Here is an 18,105-nt window from a genome sequence, read left to right as displayed (position 1 = left end):
GGCCAAACTCCTGCGCTGCAAGCACTAACATGCTTTTCTTCCTTTGCCAACACCCCTTCTGCCCTCAGAACAAAGCCACTTCTAGAGACTGAGATGCCCTGGCCAAGCAGCACCCTTGCCCCGGGCAGCAGGGAGTCACGCAGGGGGTGCAGACATCACGCTGGCCCTGCTGACTGCCCCGACATGGCTGTTTGGGATGGGATGCACCTCTGCTACTGGAATACACAACCTGATGTGACTGAAGCCTCTCTGTGCTCCATGTACCTGCTTGCTCCTCTGGCTTGCTCCTTGGGAGTAGCGTTCTTCCCTCCCTACACAGGAAGGCCGACTGCCTTTAAAAACGGGGACTCCAGCCAGAATGGCCTATGCTCTTGTCTAGCTCCAAAGGAGTTCTGCCACAGTGGATGCTACTGGCTTGGGGAAAACAGGAAAGGAAATTAAAAAGTCAGAGTAAATGAGAACAAAGATTCTTGGTTCTGCCCTGCTTGTGCTCAGCTTGTTGCTGAACCCACTGCATTTTCCGCCCATGAGATTCAAGTGTTTAACTGTTCAGGGAAAAATGAATGAAAACTGCATTGACAATCAAATACACGAGAGAAAGAAACGGCAGCTTTGAAATACTCACACCCAACACGATGTTGATTAAAGAAAGAACTCTGTTTTTAATAGGGTTTTTTTTGATCATTAAAAAAGTTTAAACCTGCATAGCAATCATTTCAAAAATAATTATTTAATGTTCCATAATGAAACTGTACACGACCTAGCCTCGAGCGGCAGAAGCCTGCCGGGCGGCTGGGCGCAGTCCGGAGCAGCGCACCCGGCATCCCAGCATTCCAGCATCCTGGCATTCCAGCATCCTGGCATGCCGCTCGCCGGGGCCAGGCGCTCGCTGTCTCTGGCACAGTCTGGCTCCATGCGCTGATGGCCGCAGAGGGCAGCTCGGACCCATCAGCAGCGCTCCTCAGAGTCGTTCGATGTCTCGGTACTTCTTCCTCAGGATGGAGACCTGGTCTTTAAAGAGGACAGGGTCGAGCCTCATCTGTGAGTGGATCAGCGGCATATAGCCAAACCAGCTGGCAAAAGTGTTCATGCAGCTCTGCCGCTGGGCAAAGTGGTCGGGGTCGGCCCAGCGCGAGGCCCGGGATGTCTGTGTGGAGAGAAGAGCAGGAGTCAGACCTCGGCCATGACACAACACAATGGGGAATGCATGGTGGGAAGGGATGGGCATGAGGCTGAGCTGCACCACACTGCAGAGGCTCTGAGGTGGCTCTGAGGTGGCTGAAAGCCAGGGTGCATCTGGAGGAGTGTGGACAGAAGGTGCATGGAGGTGATCCTGCCCCTCTACTCAACCCTGCCCAGGCAGGTTTGAGACACATCTGGAGCGCTGTGTTCAGTTCTCGCCTCCTCCACACAAGAAAGACAAGGAACTACTGGAGAGGGTCAGTGGAGGGCCACAGACATGATGATTATGGGTCTGGAGCATCTCTCTTATGAGGAGAGATTGAGGAAGCTGGGCCTGTTTAGTCTAGAGAAAACTGAGAGGGGATTTCATTAATGCATATATGTAATTCAAAGGTGGGTGCCAGGAAAACGGTGCCAGACTCTCTCCAGTGGTGCCCAGTGACAGGACAAGGAGCAATGGCCATAAACTAAAGCACAAGAAGTTTCATGTCAACATGAAGAAGAACTTTTATACGCTGAGGGTGTCAGAGCACTGAACAGGCTGGTCAGGGGTTGTGCAGCCTCCCTGTCTGGAGGCATTCAGAACCTGCCTGGACACATTGCTGTGTACCCTGGCTTAGCAGGACTGGATGATCTCCAGAGGTCCCTTCCAACCCCAGTGATTCCATAACGTGTGAAACCTGCCCAGTGGCAGGGTTTAAACAAGGCGAAGGACACGCTGCCCGCAGCAGCTGCTGGTGATGGTGAGCTGGCTGGCTTCCAAAGCAGCGCTGAGGGCAGCGCACCCGGGTTCAGCCATGAGCCAGCCTGACCTGGAGCATGATACCGGCCAGCAGCCCTCCCAGAGCCCTCCTGCACTACTTCACCCAAACTCTTCTCCCCAAACCTCCAGTTATTTCAGAGATAAAACAAGTCCTTAAAAACCGCCAGTCAAGTCAAGAAGGCCACAGCTTCCCACTGGAGTAGCACAGCCAAAACGCAGGCCTGCTGCTGCCCACAGCTTTCAGCCATAGGATGAAAACACGTTGCGATGGTTTCTTGGGTTAAAAACACACTTCTGCAGTCCAGATCTGCAGAAATTTATACACAAATAATTTTAACCAGCTTCTAACTGAGCTCAGTGTAAGCCCTTACGTACTTGGCATTACTCATGTGTGTAGATGTCCTGCAGGGACAAGCAGGGTGCTTCCAGGAATCCCACTGGCTGAGGCCAGTACATAAGACAGTACTGTCTTATGAACAGAGAGAATTAACTGGAGTTCCCCATTACATCATGTTAAACCCTGACCCAAGGAAAAGACCACGGTCTTTGCATGCACACATGCAAAACACTATGGCCTGATATTGCAAAGCTGAGGGCTGCTTTAATTCCTATGAAAGCCCATCGAAACTCAGCACCTCTGGAAAAATAAGGCCTTAACAGCTCTGAAGCAGTTACTATTCTTTATCTATACCTAAACTATATTTATAAACATAATAAAACTATTATTTAAGATAAAGTATGAATGCTGAGAACCTAAGGGGTTTTTGTGCCACTTCTCACGCATTTCTCTTTAGCACTTACATTTCCACTATACTTTAGAAACAAATAACAGATTAATATACTCAAAGTATGCTAATTGGAACATGAAGAAACTGATGATGTCAGGGACTTGCCAAATGAATGCTGTATCAGACTTGATCTTTGTCCAAGGCCTATCCAGTTTAGCTCAAGCAGTAGGTTATAATGTGCATTGATTATAACGTGCATTGACTACAGACTCTTATTATACCAAGCCACTACAGAGCAAGCAAAAGCTTGTTGCTAGAGGATTATAGCAGACATTCCAGCCATTAACAGTGAATTTCCATAGCACCATTAATCTCTGTCACAACACCGAGGTTATGCTAATTTTTTATTTGTCTTTCAAGGAATTATGAACATGGTCCTTTACATTTCCCAAAGCTGCAGGAACAACTTGTCTTTAGGACAGAGTTATAGTTCATGGCTGACTCATGTCACCCGTGCTATAGGAAGAAAAATGGATGTTCAGACTTTGCCAAACAACCAGTGCATGGCCCTGTGGAGAGGTGAAGCTCAAACTGGAAGCAATAGGTACTTTCTGGATGGCATCTTTGTGTACACAGAAGGACTCCTGGGTACCCAGATGAGTCAGAATTGCTGAATGCTACCTATAACTCATATGAAAGCGCAATGGCATAGATAGGCAGCCTACAAACTGACATGGCCACTCCCCAGTCAAAGATCCAAGTAATGCTAATAGGAGAAAATTTGAGGGAAAAATAGTGGGCCCCTTCTTTCTTCTGCCCTCTCACCCCCCCAGTAATCATGGTAGTATTTGTAGTAAGGATCAGAAATACCATGACATCACGGGTGGTAGGCTGTTTAGGACTTGCAGGTCTTGCAGGATTTGCTATTCCTCCCATCCCTGTCCCACACAGAGCAGGAGGAAAAGCGCCCTCAGGTTACCCTGTACCCCTGTTACTGGAAGGTATATGCATTTCTGCAATGACAGAGTGCTTATCCAGTAGCTGGAAGAGGATCTAAATCAAGCATTTCATGACTGCTTGTGAGTGATGGCATGACCACAGCACAAAATGTTCCTTATAGAAAAAAACCGTGAATATCACAAATTACCTCTGTTGTGACAATCTGATGTCAGTGCTTGAATCACACTGTATGCTTTACAATAGCACAGGGACAGCCTAGTACACTGGATTAATTAATAGTAATAAGAACCAGAAAACCCTTCTAGGATTTACTTCTGCATCCAGCATTCCATGACTAGGTCTTTGGTCTAGAATATTTAATTTTAGACCTAATTTCATTAGAAAACTAGAGTTTACCTGAAATTCGGTCACCACAATCATCAATTCCATGAGTTTGGGATCACTGTGAATAACACTGTCAGAAAACTATGAAGACCAGCAGTCATCCACAGTAGATGTTAGACTTTTCTCCTTTTCTTTCATTATAATAAGCGGTATCTAAAGTCTATTTACAGTCCTGCTAAACTAAAAACTGCAAGAGAAATGACAGAATGGCACTGCTCTGTAAGCCTAACCTAGAAGTCAAGCCATTACATTACCAGTACTTCCTAACTGCTAAAACATGCTGTGGATACATACCTGTCCCATCATGGTCTCCTTATATTGTTTTTTCTGTGTTACTTTGATTGGAGGCAATTTTGTCACAGCTGACACCAAAAAATTCATTAGAATGTCCTCACAATTGGCCAGTTGGTCCACCATATTCTTTAGGCTGGCAGGCAGGTAATGAGTGTACAGGTAGTGATAATATCTGTAAACCAACAGCAGCATTATTAATACCAGTCACTGGGCTTTCAGGGATTACCAACTCCAGGAAATGTCTATCTCAATTCAGACACAAGTTTTGCACTCAATCCTGGCTATACCACTTCTTTTCTTCAGCCTCAAACAACGAGAGCAATTCAGTGTCTCATCAATACATTAAATAGTGCTAATGGAGAAACAAAACCTGCGCCTTTTTTGTAACTGGGTTGAAAGAATTAATGCAGACCTAAGTATCAACATAATGGAGAAGCATGGAAGAGAGCACCACACTGCTATAATGTCATAGACAACAGGGATGAATTAATCCTTCACCGGTTCTTTCCAAGTTGTTCAGTTGGAAAGAACATTATTACACTGGCCTACTACTGTCCCTACCATCCTTGTGGATTCCCCATTCCTGGAATTGTTCAAGGTCAGGTTGGCTGGGGCTCTGAGAAACCTAGTCTAGAGAAAGGTGTCACTGCCCAGGGCAGGGGGTTGGACCTGGATGATGTTTAATGTTCCTTCCAACCCAAACCATTTATGATTCTTACTGTTGAATCTATTTTCCTTTGGGAAATAAGATCCTGTATGATTCCCCATGGCTTGTCTTGTCTTCTGCAGGGATGTGGACTAGATACTCCAGAATTTGCTGACTTTTTCCTAACACCTAGAGAGGTCTTTTGTCTGCTGAACAGAGTTTTTTTCCAACATGCTGCAGTATGCTTATCTGTGACATGTCCACTGTACTCCATTTCTAGAGTAGCCAGGAGACTTTGCAGTTTGCATATGTCAGCCAACACATACCCAGAGCTGGTCTGGAAGTAACCTCCTTTCTGCTATGCTACAGGCCATTCAGCAGAGCAGCTTAATGAATTCGGGAACTCTTTGAAGTGTGTAATTCCTGATGTTAAAAAGAGCAGTCCGACTGCTTCAAAATACAAGTGACTTCAAAGAGACCAAACAAGCGCAATAATGATTACCAGATCCCCAGAGCTAAACCAAGAACTTAAATTATTACCCCATAAAAAGTAGACCCATTTATTATCTTTTCATTTTTCCCCCTCCCCGGAAGAATGTTCTTCACCCCCTCTTCCCACCCCCCTTACTATTTTGTTTCATACAGAAGGAAGACAGCAGATGCTCTAGGTTCTTACTTGTGGTAAATAGCAGCTCCTGTCAATACCATGGAATAGTCATTAGTCCATTTGGAGGTATACCCCCACCTCTCCTTAGTGTTGTCCCAGAAGTGACTGCGAGCAGGGTACCCTACAATCCTCTCTGGAAAACTCTGCCAAACTGTAAAGGCAAAATCCACCTGCAGACAAAGGCACAGGCCAAATGAATACCAAAATTGCTTCAACAAATGTCAACAAAACAAAATATTACCTTGCCACTAATTCATAATTCAGAATCTTGGAACTGTTGCAAAACGTTAATTCCATGTATTCATCAGTAAATTAAACTGACTGCTTGACATTTTGCCCTGTAATTATGCACATTTTAATGGTTCCTATTAAAGAGAGTTTAGAGCATCACAGTATTACATTAACATTTTCAAGCTTGCCCTTTACACATCAAACCTTTTCTAGTTACAAAAAGAATGGGTGTAGGTGCATGTATTTATGCTTAGATGAAATATAAAGTGGTACTAGCTGCGTGGAAAGCTGAAACTTTTGCATGTCTTTGTGAATCCCACCAACTATCTTGATCCGTTAACGCAAAGCCTGGAAAACCAGGAGTCAAGCACCTTAAATTATAAGGGTGGGTCAGCGAGATTAGAACAGGCAATCAATAAGGAGTCCTTCTATATTCCCCATCCATTCTGAGCCTTTAAGAATTGTGCAGGTTGTACTTTTAAGGCTGTCTATATGCTCAAAATATTTAAACATACAGCCTAATAAAGAGGAATGCAAGATTCCCATGTAGTTAAATCGCTTTAGAAGCATATGCAGTAAGAAAAATGCTCGATGCTGTATGAGCCACAAGAAGATGTCAAATTCTGCCAAGAGGGATTTTTCTGTTTATCGTCTTGTTGCAACTACTTTAACAACTCAGATATCTGAGGACTAAAAAGGTGATAGGACGTTGCTATCCCAGGATCCCTCCAAACAAATCCTGGCGACACCAGGAAAGGGATGATTTGGGTCATTTGTGGAAGGCCTGTCTGCACTAGATTTGAAAGGAGGTTGGTAAAAATACATATGGGAAGATTGTGACCACTGTGAAGTTGGATGGTTGAAGTCTCTCCACTTCAACTTAAGATTCTGGAGCTCAAGCTGGCCTGAGATTTTAAAAAGAGCAATTCTAGTTGCCTCAGTCCAACCCAGGAAAATGAGTTTTGTATCTGCGCTGCACTCAGATTTCCCTCCAGTACCAAAGGGACCTAAAACTGCTCAAAAATGCTCAAAAAACCTTCCAAGAACCCAGCCAAAGTCAAGTGTGTTGAGGTTAGATAAAGAATAACTGCTCTGAGAACAGTCACATTGTGTGATTACTGCCAGACTTCTCACATTTACAAGTGTTTTTATGAAACAGAAGAGTCACACATGTACTGGAACACAAAGTTAGGGACTGGTTATTTTCTTTCAAGCTGTTTCAAGGAATCTGAGGCCAACTAGAAAGACAATGTGCACAAACCAGTTACCGTTGTGATAGTTCTGATCTCATCTAAATCAATACCACATGAAAGAGCTAAAGTGGTTGGGTTTCTTTTTTTCCCTGTAAAGGCCTTTCCCATAAAATGTGACATCTGTTTTCTTTAGCGAAGTCTGAGAATCTCAAATAAATAACAAAGCAGCTGCATTTGGTGCCCTCACTTGTGCTTTCAAGTACTGGTCCGGGAGATGCACTAAAGCAACCACCGTAGGAGAAATTGCCCTTTAAAAGAAATCCCCAGTCACCATCCTGTATCATTTCCTAGCATTATCACTCAGCTGATCAGCAGGAAAAGCCAACCATGCTGCCAGTCTCTGTACCACTTCTGACCCATGCTGATTTCTAATTACTTCCCAGGCAAACATCCCTCTGCTCACATGAAACACCTTCTCTCATAAAAGCCATCATGTGTCATTCTGTTGTGAATGGAAAACCTCTACTGCACTAGAGCTGGACAGTGTGGAGGATGTGCTTGGTAACGGTTCCTCTCAACAGGAATGTGATCGTGTTTGACCATGTTTCTAAGTTGCTTTTTCTGAGCTCTGAAATTGCCACAATGACCAACCATGAGCAGCTAATATCAAGGGAAGCTTCACACCAAACACTTCATGTCAGTGTTTCAATATACTGTTTCTTTGCCCAAGTTGTACGACAAGGGAAGTGAAGTAATAGAAACAACCCAGTTCCTCACAGAGAGCCACCAAAGAGAGCTGCTGTCCCTGTCACCCATGCAGAGGCACGCTAAAGCTGCAAGGCTGATGCTAGCAAAAGCTGCCTTGTTGGTTCTCTGCAGCGCAGGGGACACTGGCGCTCATAAGACCAATACCCTCTATGCAAACATGCAATATCAGCTACAAGCTGCTCACAGGAGGGAGGAAGCCACAAAGAAATGTGTATGTTGTCTCACACAACAACAAATATTTGTGTTTCAGAATGTTTAGGGGAAAGCAGGGCCAAGCCAAATGAGAAACACTATTTACTTCATATGCGTTCCAGAAGCCTGAATGACTCCAAAGTTTGGATGAGGACTAAATACCAGTCAAAACAAAGCAAAGCCCCAAATCCTTATGAAATCCACCGGCTAGATTACTGTAAATACCACCTCAGAGCAATGAAGTGCATGAGAGGTCTTACCATGGTCCCCAGGGAAGCTCAGATGGGACCCTTCGGCCTGAGCAACAACCTACCTGGCAAGAAATTGCTAGGATAAATGCCTTTTATAGGTTTTGGGGTGTTTTGGCTGTGCACGGCTTTGCACACAAGTGCCTTGGCAGCAGCCGTATTGCTCCTCATCTAGCAGAAACTACTAAGGTGTACTCTTGGTATCAAATAGGTTTAATGCCGACTTCTTCCATCTGTGCAGCAAAAGAGGGCTAACCCTGGCTGCTTCTGGAGCAGTCTAACCACAGCACCATAAACCTGTACTGGGGAGAAGAGTGGTTGCTATTTCATTCTTCATTTAAATCTATCATTCATTTAAAATTAATTCAGTGACATGGTATACAGCAGTGTCTGGTGACCAATGTCAAGCATGTCTTCACTGACATATAAGTAGTGGTAGCATCAGTGAAAGACTCTTACCACTGAAATAAAGCATTTTTATAAAGGTGAACTGGGGAGAAGGGAATGGCCATGAACATGGGGAAAAAAAAGGGAAAACCAAGAAAATCAAGTTTTTCAAGCTATTCCCTGGCCATCATCAATAATGTATTTCCCAAATATTGCACTTTATATAAATTGTCATCAGTTTCCCCTGTGTTTCTCAGGAAGAGGTTCCAGAAATCAATACTCATCCCAGTTGTAAAAATTGGTTTTCTACAGTATGTTTCTTTTCTTAGCACTCTCTTGCTCTTGGCACAAACACTCCAACATCTAAACTAGCAAAGCTCTCCAGTTTTATGGGGTGACAATGGTGAGAGAGTATTCCTCAGTGAAATCCTGCACCAGAGTGGCAATGCTCTTTTGGAGTGACAGCATTCCCTTGCTGCTGACACCCCTTCCCTCCCCACCTACACCCTACTGATAACATGGGGGAGAAAGAGCTACCCCAATCAGGAAAGTGAGAACAGAGTATTAAAGCTGACTGCTCTTGGCTGCCTACACCCGCCTGCAGCTATGTTACTAAAATAATAAGGAACGGAAGAGCCATATGCTAATGATGAGCCAATCAACCAGGGCAAAAAGCTCCTGTGATGGCAGGCAGTGGCAGGGTTGCTGAAACAAGTGCAACCTGTTAAATCTGAGGAACGTGGCAGGAAATCTTACAACAGTTGCTCACTGACAAAGCCAAGAGAAGAACTTATCTGCTGTGCTCAGGCTGAGCTGAGGAGCCAAGCAGACTCCCCCAGGATGACAGGGACCCTTACCTCAGTGGTTGAAAGCACGGTGTCCTCATCCAGGCTTAGCACTGCATCTGTCACTATGTTGTCGTAGGGTAGGAAGCGACTGCTCATAACCTGTGAGTATCGAAGGCAGGAAGGGGAGTTAAAAAATACCACCTGAAGGACTCATTTCCGAGAGAAATTCTCCATTTTATTCCCCACTCTTATCTCCTCTTGTCTGATGTACATCACATATCTCTGTCTGACAGAAAGGACCCTTCGGCTCAAGAGTGAAATAATGTCTACTGTCATTTTCATCACCCCATCAGTCAGCCTACACCTTCTACCTGAAGAGTAATTTCTGATCAGATCCCCCTCTTTGGAGCAGGATCCTCTCCTCTTGTGACAAATTGCAGTGATCTGTACTGAGGATTAGATGTACCTACAGTTTCATTAGGGAGGACTTTTTCCCTGGTAGCTAGGACTGTCCCTCTGCTCTCCTAAGGGGTGTGAGGATCAAAGATAATGACTGTTGATAAGGACTCTGCAGCATTCATAATGTGATGCAGCTGGGAAGCCAAGCAGTCCAGGCTGTGTGTGAAGGACATTATGCTACCAGGATTGTTCCCCTGTAAAGTGGTACAGCTCCATCTCTGTGCTATTGTATCCACAGGGAGCTGCTGCCAAGTGGTACAACATCCTCCATCAGAAAAGGAAAATATGCTAAAGAACATGTGCATCAGCTGAGCTTCACCTGCATCAAGAATTATAATGGTATTGTAGCATTTTTAAAAGTCACATATAAATTCTCTCTATATAGCTATATAGATAATTTATAAGCAGAATAAGCTTTTAAAAACTATGTCAGGACAGTTCTCAAAGAAATAGGAAATAGATCGGCAAGTGGGGATCAAAAAGGTAACAATGAGAAATGAGAATCCATATGGTTTTGCTAGCAGACTAATTAGCACCTTTTGAGAACTGATGAATAGTAACAAGAACACAACACAATTTGTTTCCCTCATTTGCTGCGAAAAATAGCCTGGATAGTTAATAGACTTCTTTTCTAATTTATTATCCAAGAAAACACTACAAAAATCAGGCCCAGTAAGAGGGAATCACTGTATGGAAACAGGGAGATGGAGCAGCTTTACATGTACCTCATAAAAGGCATGAATGGCTCTGCATCCCCTGCAATCTCTTTCGAATCAAGTCTTTGGAATCTATGCCTCCATTCAAAAAAACACTCTGCCTCCATAATCAGGGTGCTCCTGGTGTGTGTCTGTAGAGTATCCCTGCATCACTACAGTGGCCTTGGTCCAGGGAGGCAGTGGCTGTGAGGAAGGGGTGATGTAGCTGGGGCTGATGGTTTTGCTTTACTTGCGCTAAGGCAAAGCTGAGGAAGCAGTCAACAGGAGACCTGGGTTCTCAGACCACCTCTTTTACAGACAGTGTAAAACTGTCAAATAGTACAAGAGTTAGGACTACCCATATTTTTTCTTTTGTAGTTAAATCTCCCTTTTGTAAAATGGGTGTGATAACACACCTTGATTTCATGGGGAAGAGTGAAGGTTAGGTAAAGGCAGACCTCTGTTCTCACCTGCACGGAGTAACTGTGCCTGCCAGTATGCTGCAGTTAAGTCTGAAGATGAAAATCAGTTCCTTTGTGCAACCTTTGAATTGCACTGCTTTGGCTCTGCAAGCTTTGTCCAAACAGCTTTTCGGTGCAAGAAGCCATTTGGCATATGTTGGGATATTAGAGGGAAGAGACTGTCCACTATAAACACACCTTTGTGTACTCAGGAGACTCATTTGTAATCTAAACAGTGCTTGTGCCAATTTCCACAAACACTGTAGAACTGGTCAGAGATTTTCTCCTCCATCTCACCTCTGCACGTTTTCCAAAATGAAAGAAAAAAACCCACAAATTTCAAAAGGCTCAGAAATCACTGCAGCTTTTCTTGGCCCTGCAGCAACTCCCCAGACACTCTTTACATGGCCAGCTAAGGCAAGAGCCATTATCTGCCAACCTCGCAGGGCTCTTGCTTTCCCCTTGTTAAGGTGGCTGGGGGAAAAGACCAAAGACAGGACTATAAATTCAAATTAGGATTACACTGCCAAAGCAACTACAAGTTTCCTTTGGAAATGTAAGAGCCATCTGACAGAGACTGCAGAGGGGACCAGCCAAAATCTATCTCAATCAGAGTCCAGAAGCAGTAAGTCCTGCTTCTCAGGCCTGCACTTGGAAAAGAACCATCTGCTTCAGTGTGGACTTTAAACAACCCCTATTCTCTCACCTAGGCGGTGTCTATTTCAACTTTGTGGAAGTAAAAAACACAAGTGTATGGCAGAGCAAGAGATGACATGGTGGTTTTGTTCCCACGCAAGTGTCCCTTTTTTATAGTGGTAGGATCCCATCACTGGCAGCAGTACCCTACAAGGCCATAAGAGAAGGCACTTTTCAAAGGCAATTTAATACCATTCATGCTCATCTCTTCTCTGCTTTTGAATCCACAGCTAACCCCCAAACCTAGAATGTGACTGCTCAGACTCAATGAATCCGGCTGCATCGCTCTTTTGATGCACCTGCAGAGACAGAAATCTCCAAAGATGGGGTCAGCACTACCCACTTTTGAGGCCACATATCAAAACTGTGTCCCACCTGTGCATCTCAGATTCATGGCATTAACTGCCATACTGATGACTTCTGAGTGCATGGGCCTCATGCATGAAACGCGAATCTGTGTCCAACTGGTACAAAAGGCCAAGGAATAGAAAGGAACTGTCACAACTATGGGAACTACAAAGGCTTCACCAAAGCAGCTGGAAAACTACATTCTGGTCCCACTGGAGAATACAGGCAACCTTTTACCATGCTTCTCTCTACCTACCTTGCTCTCTCCTTCAATGACTATGACAGGCACAGAAGTGGCAGGCCAGCGGTGTTTGGCTGGGAGGGGTTTATCACAATTCCATAAAACAATAATCTGAAAGACAATATTGGACCATGATCAGAGACCTTTGTGGCAATGCAGTCCGAACAGTAAGGTCTCAGATCTCCAGACAGAAATGTTAAATTCAAGTTAGGAGTTTCAGAATCAACAACGAAGATACAAATCTGTACAAAAATAGCACTTCCTGCAGCAATTTCACCCATTCCAGATATTTACAATACATGCTCTCTCAGACAAATATGGGCTGGACAGCAGCTCAGAAAGTCTCTATCTCAGCCAGGCCATACGGATGCAACTGATTTACTTTGGCTCTCATTAAAGGCTAAACCACTCGTGACACTCCACTGCAAGAGGGTGCCCCCCTGAACTCCCCAGGGTTTCTCCTAGAGAAGCCAAAATCCTGGCACTGCTGAGACTAAGAGCCACAGCAGGAGGAAGGAAGATCACACAGCGGCTCTTGAGGCACAGACATCCTTTTGCAGCTTGCTGCACACATAGTCCTCATCTTTAAAGTGCAGACAGTATTTTACCTGCCTCAAGAAACAAAGGGGTTTAATGACTGTCTCTATTCCACTCCCACCACAGTCAGACAGACAGCAGGAATATCAGAGAGAAGAAACATCAAAATTAAAACAGGGGATCAAAACAGGACTGAGATGATCTGAAGTGAGGAGGCTTTTCACTCCTGGGACAGTAGTTTTGTCTCCAGTGTGACTGACAGTCAAACAGCACTGCTTACCTGTGCACAGTACTGGGACTTGGCTACAGCAACCAGGAGTTTCAGCACGGGCTGAGACTGGGAAACGAGGGGAGTTACTGCGTGGATAACGGCAGTGAATGTGGAAAGAGGCTTCAGACCTGGAGTTAAGAGATATGTGCTCAGTAAAGACAAAACTGCCCCCGTTAGTACAGATTAAAGGACTCTAGAGATGGAAAAATAATCTGCACTTAATGCAAACCTGGCCGTGTTTTTTTAGGCCATATCCTTTCGTCTTGGGTACTAAGAACACCAGATGGTTCAGAGAAGATCACACTTCCCTTTAACTCCCACACCCTCTGAAATCCCTGACTCCAACACAATTACTGCCTTTTCTTACTCACTATTTCCACAGATGTCCTGCAATCTCTTCCTTTCATGCAGTTTGTCCCATGGATAATATTGACATCTAGCTTCTTCAACCAAATGCCTTTCTTGACACGGGCTCTGTTTTGCTGCCCAGCTCTGGATTTCTACTGATTATCTCCACAACTTCCAGAAGTTTGTTCAGTTTCCCCAGTTCCTTTATGGCCTCTGTCACATTTTTGCTCTTTCTGGGTCGATCCCCATCCACACGCACCTTCAGTTACCTCCTGAGCTGATAATTGTGCTTGCAGCCTTGCCTTCCATTCTGATATTTTTGTCTTGCTATGATTTTCTTTTCTGCCTGAAATAACAGATCCTGCTGGCATCTACCCTTCATTACTGCTCTCAGTCTCATCTAAATTCATCTGTGTGGGGTCAAAGTCATTTTTCATCAAAATTCCCACAGAAACCTTTTTCTCCCTTTTTAACTGTGAATTTTTAGCAGGTGAGCAGTACAGATCCACACAAGTGGGATGGCTCAGGCTGAGCCAAAAGCAGCCGCAGTCTGGGAAGCAGGATCACTTCAGCCTGCAGGCACATTCTCCTGCAGAACTCATTGTTTAAGCTCCCCTTAAGGAAAAAGCCATAAACCTGAGCTCTATTCATTCCTTCTAGTAGGATCCATATGAAGACACATATATGGAGAATAAATTATATGGAGAATAAATCCATGCCAACTATGTACTGCAATAACAAGTGTCATGGGTAAATTACCACTTTTCCAATTTGCCAAGCACAAATAAACAAAGCAAGCAAACAGTTATTCCTAGTATGTCCCCTCAGGCCATGAATGGGTCAGCAACTCAGGCATTAATTACTGGCAACTAAAAAGTATGAAGGGACATAGATTTTTTTAAAGCATCTCTGCAAGCGAGAGGCACATGATGCATGTTGATACATCAGAGACATTCCAGTCTGCAGTGGTCAGGGAAGACTGAGACAGGATAAACACAAAGCATCATTAACTAGAAATGAATGGCAAATCACTTGCCACATGCTACTTGAAGATCAAATTCCAAATACCATTAGATTATAGCAAGGATTCACTCACCGAGATTAGCATAGTAGTAAGGAAAATCTCCCAGATATGAGGAATACTGTGGCAGTACAAATAACCCTCCAGGATGTTTGTTCCATATTAAGCTGTTACGTGATATGTGCTTAAATATTCTGTCCTGAATAATCTGGAAAACAAGAGAGGTAATGATGTTTAAATAGGCTGCAACAGTCACTGGTAGAAGCTTCAGGGACTCCAGCTGACCGGAATCATCACCCATTCTGCAAAAAGCTGAGGCACACAAATTACTAAACATTCCTGCTTACTCTCTCTTAAAATGACACAGAATCTGCACACTTGGACACCACCAGCAGCCCAGGCTCTGTGCAATAGGTTTCAGAGCACCTCATTAGTCCCTCTGGAACTGGGGACCTTGCATTTCATTGCATTTTGTATTTTAAGACAAATATTTTGTCTATTAGAGTGTCTTAGCAGTTGTAAGCCTGATTAGTTCATTGTCAGTTTTACTATCCAGGACTCACAGAAGATAATTATTTGAGGATGGTATTACAGAGCTAGGTATTATTTTGAGATAATGAGAGCATTCAAAACCACAAAGACTTTCAGCAAATCAGGCTGCACTAATTATTCATTTTTGCTTAATTATATAGGGATATTAGCATTCAGATACATCACTGATTCCACATCTCAGCTCTACAACAGTTCCTTGTTGGAGGAAACAGAAAAAGGTATTTTGGCAACTATTGTCTGTCTCTGTAGAGGGCCACAGACATAGATTCCTAGATTTTTAAGGTCAGAACATATTGCTGGGTCATCTACTTTATCACCTAGCCACACAAAAACACCCATAAAAAAGAGACAAGGCTTTGTATTTATAAAACTACAGTTACTTCCCACCAGGTGCCTGTATGCAAGAACCACAGTGGCTTTTACACCGACGGGTGCTGTTTCAAACTTGCTGCAAAGGCATAACAAGGTTCAGTGGTGGGAAGCTGTAACCGGACAAATTCAGCCTCCAAAATAAGCTGTAGTTTTCTAAGTGCAATCTGCTTCTTCGGCCACACGTTTTTGCTTCCCTCAGAGCATAAGAGGTTGGCAGGTCAGCAGACACTGCAAAGGGCCAGGGGGTGGTGAAGGAAGAGTTTTGCCCTAAGTCAGCTAAGCAGGATTGCCTTGCTTTCTCCTGCAGCTCATTTGCCATCTCCTAAGGAGATTTCATGGAACTGGCAGTTTATGCATTGCACAGGGCTCAAGTGCCAAGAACATGTTGGCTCTCCTAACTTAATATCTCTAGCCTTAATATAGGTATATCTGGGTGAAAATCCATGGGTCTGAAGTTGGACTAAATCTGATCCCTCATCATTCATTCTGGCCTTAAAATCTACGAAACTAAAGAAGTACACCCACAGCACAGGAAAAACAAAAGCAAGCAAAAAGACCCAACTCAAGCTGAACAAAAGCAGCTGCTGGAGTCTAAACAAGCTAAAATCTCTGTAAGCAGCTGAGTTCAGGGATGTTTGGTCAATACAGAACCATGAATAAGTGTTAGCACCAGCAGTTGTTTTCCTGGAAGTTTTGATTGCCATGACAAGAACACATTAAAACATCAGTTACATTGTGCTAGACAATTCATTGCTGGTGGCTATATACGCACTGCTAAACTGGGGCAAACGCTGGGCATTTGCATGCTTGTCTGAATTCTGCCTACAGCCAATTACCATAGCTAATATGCACTAATTTGCTCACTCGAGTAAGTTAATTTAAGGGTTTTTTTTGGCCTTTGAATGACAGACTGAGGACTATACTTCCTTCACTGACAAGAATGTATCAGAGTATTTCTGCTTGGAAAATTAGGTGTATCAGTTGTCAGATCTCCTGCGTGGCAGTGAGGAGAGGAAAAAAAAGATGATGGCTCTTGTTTCTCCATCTGCCAGTTATGTCACTAAACAAAACCAGAACCTAGCAAGTACATATTGTTGAGTGTTCACCACAAAGTCTAAATATTACAGCTCCCTCCTCCCGCACTCTCAGAACTGGGGCATAATCAGGTAAGGAGAAGTCTGTGAATTTACGTGGTCAGGTGGTTTTCAGAGCCAGTGGAGTTTTCTGTTGTGCTGGCTGCAGGGAAACACATGGCTGGCATTTAACACACCCAGAGGGAGCTCACCTCTGACTGGAGCAGGGCCCTAGTGCCACCCCGCACACCAACCTCACCAGCACCAGGCTGGGGAGCTGCCCGCAGTGATTTATCACAGTTAACAAATGGAGGATTAATTTATCACACTGCTGGCCTCCAGAAGGAACCTAGCTGTCTGTCATGACAGAGAGGAGAAAAGACAATTTGGCAGAACGAGAACAGGAAAGTATAAAAACAGATAATGTGGAGGGCCGATCAATTAAAATGCAGATTGTACTGCACTGCACATACTGCACAGGCAGACAGCAGTTATACGGCCTCTCTAATGATGAGGCATGACAGGAAGTTTAATAAGAGAAGGAAGGGGTTAGGATCTGGTGAGATCTCCCTTTTCTTTTTGGAATTCATTAACAGTCCAATATTTTTGTCTCCCTCATCCTCACACTTCAAAAAGCTCACATATTGCCTTAATCATTGCTGCTTCCCAACGTGCCCCGGCCAAGCATCAAACATTCCTTGCCTGTACTTTGTGCTGTCTCTTTCCCCTCCTCTTCCCCAGTGGAGGACTGCACACCGCAAAGGGATTTAGGGATGTTTTGGGTTTCTTTCCGGACCAAGCTGACAATGTGCAGATTCACTGGAGCACATATCTGGGTAGTGTTTGCAGCAGGCCACTGCTGTGCTGCCAGTACTTCCACCCACCAGCCTGTAGCAGACGTTTCCCAACCCACACCATGTCCATGGCACTGGGCAGCTCCTCTGTGCCATACTGCAAGTATCAGGTTGGTGGCCAAGTTCAAACCTCTTACTCTGGGCTGTGAGCTGTTTGGTTTAGGACACCAAATGCTCTGAAAAGAACAAGGACCTTTAAACTTTCAGTGTTGTGCAGGATAAAGGGCAGAGGAGAGCTGTGATGTCCTTGCAGACACCTGGTGAAGACTTTACTGACATCCTCACACATGGAGACCTACTGGCAGGAAAGTGGTTATTCTGGTGATGTGTAGCATTATCAGAGCACTCTTGATGTATCAGAGTTACAACAGAAGATGGGTAACATCCATCAGAAAAAAAATAACCCTGCTAGGAATTTACTTCCAGACATCAGATTTTAAGAACAGGAAATACTCCTGCTGGGAGATTTCGGACACACACAAAAAAATAACTCTCAACTGCTTTATTCCTTTCCTAAGGAAAAGTTAACTCCAGCCTTTACTCAGGCAAACTGAAATGTGAAATGACTATCTGTGCAGGCAGAATTCCTACCAGCTATCTCAAATATTTAAGAGAGTTCTGAATTAAAAAAAGAACAAAACCCACCTCAAACCAAACTCACCCTTGCAAGCATATGAGAAAACAGCTTCACCGCCAGGCATACATTACTCGGTTTCATTAAACTAAACCTTTCAGAAGACTTTGGT

At 44.1% G+C, this 18,105-nt stretch overlaps 1 protein-coding gene across 1 annotated transcript in view; it reads right to left on the bottom strand.

Moving 5' to 3' along the window:
- Window positions 1–638: 638 nt before the first annotated feature.
- Window positions 639–18,105, bottom strand: part of EXT1 (exostosin glycosyltransferase 1) — a 177,637-nt gene continuing 160,170 nt past the window's right edge. Inside the window, exons 5-11 of the mRNA XM_031050573.2 lie at window positions 14,584–14,716; window positions 13,149–13,267; window positions 12,347–12,442; window positions 9,501–9,590; window positions 5,634–5,794; window positions 4,312–4,483; window positions 639–1,147 (exon numbers count right to left, since the gene is read on the bottom strand). Of these exons, the coding sequence (XP_030906433.2) occupies window positions 962–1,147; window positions 4,312–4,483; window positions 5,634–5,794; window positions 9,501–9,590; window positions 12,347–12,442; window positions 13,149–13,267; window positions 14,584–14,716 (957 nt within the window). The 3' untranslated portion in view covers window positions 639–961. The remainder of the gene's footprint in view (window positions 1,148–4,311; window positions 4,484–5,633; window positions 5,795–9,500; window positions 9,591–12,346; window positions 12,443–13,148; window positions 13,268–14,583; window positions 14,717–18,105) is intronic.

Source organism: Melopsittacus undulatus, chromosome 1, assembly GCF_012275295.1.
Source record: "Melopsittacus undulatus isolate bMelUnd1 chromosome 1, bMelUnd1.mat.Z, whole genome shotgun sequence".
Lineage (NCBI taxonomy): Eukaryota > Metazoa > Chordata > Aves > Psittaciformes > Psittaculidae > Melopsittacus > Melopsittacus undulatus.
Note: the sequence above shows the minus strand (reverse complement) of the source record. Positions and strands in the feature narration are given on the sequence as shown.